This window comes from Mesitornis unicolor, unplaced genomic scaffold, assembly GCF_000695765.1.
Source record: "Mesitornis unicolor isolate BGI_N332 unplaced genomic scaffold, ASM69576v1 scaffold23457, whole genome shotgun sequence".
Classification (NCBI taxonomy): Eukaryota; Metazoa; Chordata; class Aves; order Mesitornithiformes; family Mesitornithidae; genus Mesitornis; species Mesitornis unicolor.
Window position 1 is genome coordinate 52,548 of NW_010196134.1, and position 7,230 is coordinate 59,777.

The window sequence follows — 7,230 nt, forward strand, 5'->3', positions numbered from 1 at the left end:
TCACTAAGGACTGATAAACCTTCAAGCATTATTTATGCATAAACTGAAAGGCACCCTACCTTTTAGAAAAATGCAACTGTTGCTGAAGTGGAATATCTAAATAGTGAAATATTTAGGTACTGATGAAATCGAGTAGCCGCCCTCTTCCAAGTCAAATGTCTATTCCTTTGTGTATGTTTGCATATAGTTATTTTTCTAGACTATGTTAAAACTCAAGTAAGTTTTATAGTAGAAGTGCTTTTGGAGCCCACTAATTTTGACTTCACTATCTTTTTTTAACTAAATGTTAAACTTTAGCATTAAGTTTAAAGCAACTAAACTAAAGTTTAAAACTAAACTAAAGCAACTAAAAGTTCCTCCAGGTACTGTTCAGAACCTGGTCCTTGCTGTAGTTGGGAAACAAGACCATATGGTTATCAAAGCTTTATCTATTAATATATAATCCTTGCTTTACAACTGCATACTTGCAACACAAAACCAGTAGGCACATTGTTGTTTCCCCAATACATTCCTTACTTCTCTGAAATTTGAATTTTGGACATTTGTAGTGAATTACATTGGCAATAAAACATTGTTCAGAGGAATACAGCAACTTATGATAAACAGATATTGTTAGATATTATACAAGGCTATAGGCAAAAAGGTTCTCAGAAACAATGGTGCAGTTTGATTACTGTCAGGTGAAATGCAAGATCACAACAGAGGTTAGATAGCCATTAGTTTATTGATAATATACTCACACTGCAGTCAGCACGGGGAGTCCCAGTAACCACACAGAAGGTTGTGAGGGAAAAGCAGACAGTTTGGTCAGGCACCCGATCAAGGCTCAGTCCAGTGACATCCCTGCCTCAACTTAGATACTACTTCTTTTTTACAGGAGGTTTTACATGTATCTGATACCCACCTGGTTACACATCAAACAATACAACGCTGCAATAATTAGAAGCTCAGATCATTGTGACCTGAAGACCATCAGTGGGGGCAGGATGATGGCTTTATGAACTGGGATTAGATCACATGTCAAGCTATGTCCTTGACTCCTCGCCGATCTTCCAAGTGCTCCCCGGCAAGCTGTACATCCCAACGTGGCGCATTTCTCTGTACAAACTACAAGGACCAGGTTCCAAAATTTGAAGTACATTATTTTATGCATAGTTTTTCTTTCACATCAATCAGTACATTAGAAAAACAAAACAAAAAAACCCTCACAAAACAAAAGACATCCTTGTGGTACAGCTATTTACACTTGCAGTGGCACAGATAATTACGTGTTAAAAAATTTTCTTATATAAAAGTATGTTTCCTATTATCTCCTCATTTTAAAAAAAAAAAATCTAACACAAAGTATTCTGAAGTTCCTTTCCCAATATAATTTGAAAATTTATACTGTGTTTTAGGAAGACTTTTGAAATAATATACACAAAAATTACCTGAAAATACTGCCTGAAGGAAGACCATGAGAATCAGAATGGCAATATGCCATCAGTAATGCTCAGAAATGCAGCTATTTTGAGGTTAGCATTTCTTTTGTTCACTTGGCTATCTCTATGCTGGTTGAGTCATATCAATCCCAAAGCAGAAATCATCAATAAGGTGCTTCATTAAGACATGGAAAATAGTCTTCAGTCTTGAAGAGAACTGGAGGTTCGTAGAGGGTCTGTTGTCGTGAGGAAGATGATTTCTGCAAATTAGATAATTTTATTTTTTGCCTTCTCAAAAAACCAAGTTTTAAAACAAAGCCTACAGAGTTAAAATGCAAAACAATAGAGCTTTTAAAGGCATATCTCCTTACTCAGGTGAATTTTTAATCACAGCTTAGATAAGTCTGGCGTATTGTTAATGTTGGCAAAGAAAATCAACCTTTGACTTTTACCATTCTATGACCTGAACAGACTCGGTCCTGGAAAGGGTAAAATGTGCCAGCTTAGCAGGAGCCAAATGGGCAATATTTTCCAGCTGATGGTACAGTCATTGTAACCTTCATCCTTTCAAATCCCTATACCTTTCCTGCTCTACCCTTTGATTTCTCCTCAACCGCTTTCTTTGAGGTAACCCTAGCCTGGGCTCTTATTTACTCTGTTAAAAAAAGTCTTCATATGGAAACATATGTAGCAAATGTTTCTTTTGAGACCTGGCTCCTGCTGAGCTTCTTCACCAAGTATGTGTTAGAATGTATATACTATGTCATACTGTTAAAAGTAACATGGCAGTGGACTACAAAAGACCTGTTACACTGGTTTTCAGGAAAAGCACAGGCATTCCATTCAAATGTTAACTGTACACTGGTTTGCTATACCAAATGGCTCGTTCAAAGAGACAGCAACAAGGACAACTATTGACTATCGTGTCAGCTTTCCTGCACATGAATAATGCTGTGCTGCAACACAGACCCAGTGTGCGTTTTCAATGTATGGTCTAAAATAGAAGGCTTGAAATCCAGACTTCATTCATTAAAAATTCTTTTTGACTCATAAAAAGATTTTGATGAACTATTTTGCAGAGTTCTCAGTCAGTTTGTCTGCAGAGTTCTTCAGACACTTTTCCCCCTGTCTGGGATGAAGAAATTAGTCTTCACCAATAATAAAGTTAAAAGCATACCAAATGCAATTAGTATACTTGGAGTGTGGAATGCTTTTACAGTACCAAACTAAGGATACAATCAACCATACCTACAAAACAGCTAAGTGGAATTTTACCAATATTCAGTTGAGCTGTATACTTGTACTCCATATGAAATTTCCTGTTATATACAAAAATGCTGATTTATGACATTTAAATTATATTTCTCTTTAACTTTATGATGCCATTACCTTCTCTGAAATAAGTTTGGTTTGCCATTCAAGTTGTAATAAAATAAAAAAATATAAACAAATATCAGATCTGTAAATAGTGGATATTATCAATGTTCTCTGTATCAGAAATCTTGTCAAATGTAAAGACAAACTTTGAAATCAAAGTCCTGTTTTTAAAACTTATTTCCTATCCTGTACTGCCCTATGAGAAAACACCTTGCAAGCAAGGGAAACTAAGGTCACAGGTATTTTGCAACTCATGATGCTGATTTAAGGGGCATTATATTTGCCTATATGCAAGGGGATAATTTCAATCCAGTGAGGAAATTCATAGGCAGGCACAGTACTGACAGTTGCCTAAGTACACACTGATGAACAGTTATTTTTGCAGCTGCTTAGCAGACATCTTTACCTTTTGAGAGAATCTACATCCTTAGTGATATTAGAAGTCTTAGAGTACTGTACTTTACACTGCCTGGTATTCACAAGGGAAGAACTCGGGGCAAAATCTGAAAGTAAGATTATAAATATACTGCTTAAGAAATACAAAATGCATCTTTTGTGTAAAGAAGCAGATACTTTTACATGTGAAGACCGTGAGGGATTTTGACTAAACTCAAATGGTAGCAAGAAAACATGAACTACAGCTACAGTGAAAATCAGGATATCGGTATAGCCTTCTTTTCCAAAGGGCTCATATATCAAGTGACCTCATTAAATGTTAGGCACAAGGAGAAATCTCTGCAGGCATTTTCCTTTGGACATACTTGTGTTTACTAGTGAAAACAGGTACTTTACTATGCAATACCCAGAACCACTGCGGAACAGTGAGATGCCTTTTAATTAATCAATTAATACCAGGAAGTTCTGAGGGTTGGTTTTGTTGCTATCCATACTCAAACCAGGAAACTACTGGACATGCCAGGTCCAGCTTGCTGACACGTTCAAAGATGTTCCACCTTACTCATTGAGGAAAAAGCTGTCAAAGTGTTTCCATGCAACACTAAAAAAGCACTTTATTAGAAATTTCAAACTTCAATTGAAGATTATAATTCTGTGGTTGACAACTGTTTTTAGCAACAAAATGGAAAATACTGTTGAATATTCCTCAAGGCAACTGCTTCAGTTGTTTGGTTTTTGCAACTGGGCCATAAATAGCAGCTTTGTGCTGTTTTTTCAAAAGAAAAAAATTACATCACTCAACTTCAACACCAAAGAACATGATGGAATGAGAAGTTAGCCAACTTAAAGGCTACAGGCTTCTGGAACTAAGTGTCACTAAGACAATACATACTTTTTACAACTACTTTTCTCTGCTGGCACACATGCTTGCAATACGTAGGAGCACAAATACTTTAACAGTCATAGCCACCTTCCTCTCCCCCTCTGCAAACCTACTTTATTTCAGCATTCTCACCACTATTACGATTCAGAAACCTGAGCTTGTATAGGATGAATATAGGAAAAGATAAATAAAAGAATCTGAAAGCTGACAAGATACAAGGAATAGTTATAAATGGCATACTGGCAATTGATGCCAAGAAATATCAGGTGTTCAGATATTTTTTTTTTCAGTCAGAAGGTTATTTTAGAAGTAGCACATAGCACCAGTTTTTAAGGCTAGGTATGGCATCTCCTTAAGACATATCAGAGAGAGCACTTCAAGTCTTCTGTAGAGAAACAGTCCACATGTGGTAAGGAGGAAAGGTAGAAAAACTGCATCCTTAGAAAGTTTAACAAGGTGCTTATGTGATTAGTGAACTGTGTGGACTTCATTTAAATAAAACCTTTCCACATGCTGTGCAGTGTAGCTTTTATTGCCCTTTTTAGGAACATTTCTGCAGTGATAATATTAATGCAAAATGATCCTTTAAGAATGTTGTCTGTACAGGCTCTTCCTACTTGCTCTGCATACCATCAGAGATCAGGGATGCTTTAATAAAGGCTTATTCATTATGTGCTTGTTTGTGCCCATCATTTCACCTACTCAGGCAAATTATTTTTTTGTGATTTTTGAGTTTGAGGGGTTTTTTTATTAATTCTGAGAACTCTGCAAAAATCCTCACACTGTATATAAGTTTAGTACTTCAGATATATGTGTAACAAACAATTATTGTAATCAGCCACTCTGGTAAGCAGAGCAACCAAGCCGGTCACACGGTAATAAAAGCTTACTTACATTAATGAAGGATGGTATGCTGATTGTGTGCAAGAGTTTCTTGAATGTGCTCGGAAAAGCTCCAAAGTCTGTTTCTGCCTTTATGACCCGTTCTTCCAGTCCAGCTACGCTATTTCCAACCATCTTCACAAAAGTCTAAGGTAGGAAAAAAACAAAACAAAACCCAAAAGAAATCAAACTTTTTCACTAATAAATTAAAACAAGGTTATGTATTGCATGTCAGCAGTGAAAGTTTCATTACTTAAACAAAGAGTCAAAAACTCCATGCTCTGTTTCCCCTTCCACCCACAGCAAGCCCATTTTATTGCTAAAAATTACCTGAGATACTTAAAAGGCTGCAAAACCAGGTTAAATCTAATAAAATAACCAGTCATCCTTTTTCTATCTGCCTTTCAAATAACTAATATGGACTTGTCAGAATTTGAACTTCTAAGTGCCTTTCTACTAAAAGGGGGACCAAGGTCCTGAATCACAGTTTTGAAGCTTTGACAGGGATCAACAGATCTCTCATTCTACAAGTACCCAGGCAATAACAGCTCCCAAGGCAATAACTTTGAAATATACTAAAAGAAAACAAACAAACAAAACCTAAAAAAAAAAGGAAAGCGGTCCTACTGCTCTCCAAAAAAAAAAGTCTGCCTTGCTTCAAGCAGCAAATTAAAAAAATGTATTTTTATAAAAGGGCATTTTATTTTAGAATGCCTATAGTGTCCAGAAATTCTTAATAAATTATCTTTACTGTCTCTGAAGTATTGAACTCAGATTGGATAAGGAGAGCAAAACAGATCTGAGTCCACTCCACGTGCATGTACACACACACACACAATTATAGCATATCACTGATTCTTCCCTCCTGTTAAGAAATTGAATACTTGTAAAAGATATCAATTACATACCTCTAGTTTGTCAATTTTCCTGTATATGTGTCTCATTTCTGTAGCTTTTGTGTAAATTTGAGGTAAACTTTCATTGACAACTTGAGACGAATCACTTCGAATCTAAAGATTCAAAGAAATAATAATTTAAAAAGGCGAATAAAACAAGTGTTTAGTAGATTTCATTCTGGAAACTAGAACTGTGCTCCAATTAACAGATTAAAACGCAGGTTAAAAATAACAGATTTAGTCTAGTATTTCTATACTAATACTAAAGTACTAAGTAGCTTGTGCCTTTGAGGAAAATTTATTTTGCATGGGCAAATATTTACCTTTATAATTTTATTAAAAATAGGCTGCTACACCCTTTTCAGAACTAAGAGATGGAACATTTCCCAAGACATACTAAATAATCAAATATATTAAACTAAAACTTTTACTTAAATTTTACTACATATACATTTCCTCAACTTTGCTGAAAAAGCCAGGCCATAAAATATTGTTTTATTTGTTCAAAAAAAAATACAGTAAAGTTCCCCATAGAGCAATGCAGAAGAACTATGTGTGCTATGCTTTAAAAGACAGCCTGTATATCAGCAACAGCTTATAGGAACTTTCGATTCAGTCCTCCTGTCTCGCCCCATGCGAAAGTGAAAACAAAGCTGCCTTTCTGATGAAAGGGTAAGAAAGAGTCCCTTGAAGACAAATCAAGCTTTGGAGGCCTGGCAGCTCTGATGAGATACTTTGTTTACTAAACCCACATAGAATGTCTTTACGTATTTTAAAGGAGAAGCAGAATATCATATTGCTCTTTTAAATTTCTGTCACTGCACTGTTCAAAATGGGATTCTATGTATGTACATGGACAGATACACAAATACAGTTATGTATTTATACAGTTATACAGACATATTTTGCTTTGACGTGAAAGTTCAATAGTTTTCATCCATGACTTATCTAATTATAAAAATGAGCTCTCAAGTTATCAAATGTGTTTTCATACTGGAACTTGCCTAGACCAAAGGCTGCTTCCTATCTGTCTCACTGGAAAAGATACATTAAACCATACTCTAACTTCTAAAACACAACTATATGCCAATTACACATACCATGTCCAGCATTGCCACGAATTCATCCACTCTGGTCAGCAAATCTTCTAGACTCTTGTCTAAACTCTCTATCTGCAAAACAGAAATACTTTAAAGGTACCTGAAAACTGGGCTGCGCTGAGCGATAATGACGGGACACGCTGCCGTACCGCACTCCCACAGACCTACACCAAGCCCAGGGAACCGGCACAGCCCGTCCAGCCGCCCCACTTCAGAGAGCTGCCCTCAAGCAACAACCTCTACCCCCGTCACCCCCAGCTCCACTCCGTGCGCCA

The 7,230-nt window shown here is 36.3% G+C and overlaps 1 protein-coding gene across 1 annotated transcript in view; it reads right to left on the bottom strand.

The window, feature by feature from the left end:
* Positions 1 to 1,585: 1,585 nt before the first annotated feature.
* Positions 1,586 to 7,230, bottom strand: part of LOC104543706 (biogenesis of lysosome-related organelles complex 1 subunit 4-like) — a 7,169-nt gene continuing 1,524 nt past the window's right edge. The window contains exons 3-6 of the mRNA XM_010188374.1: positions 6,956 to 7,027; positions 5,868 to 5,969; positions 4,972 to 5,106; positions 1,586 to 1,681 (exon numbers count right to left, since the gene is read on the bottom strand). Coding sequence (XP_010186676.1) covers positions 1,586 to 1,681; positions 4,972 to 5,106; positions 5,868 to 5,969; positions 6,956 to 7,027 — 405 coding nt within the window. The remainder of the gene's footprint in view (positions 1,682 to 4,971; positions 5,107 to 5,867; positions 5,970 to 6,955; positions 7,028 to 7,230) is intronic.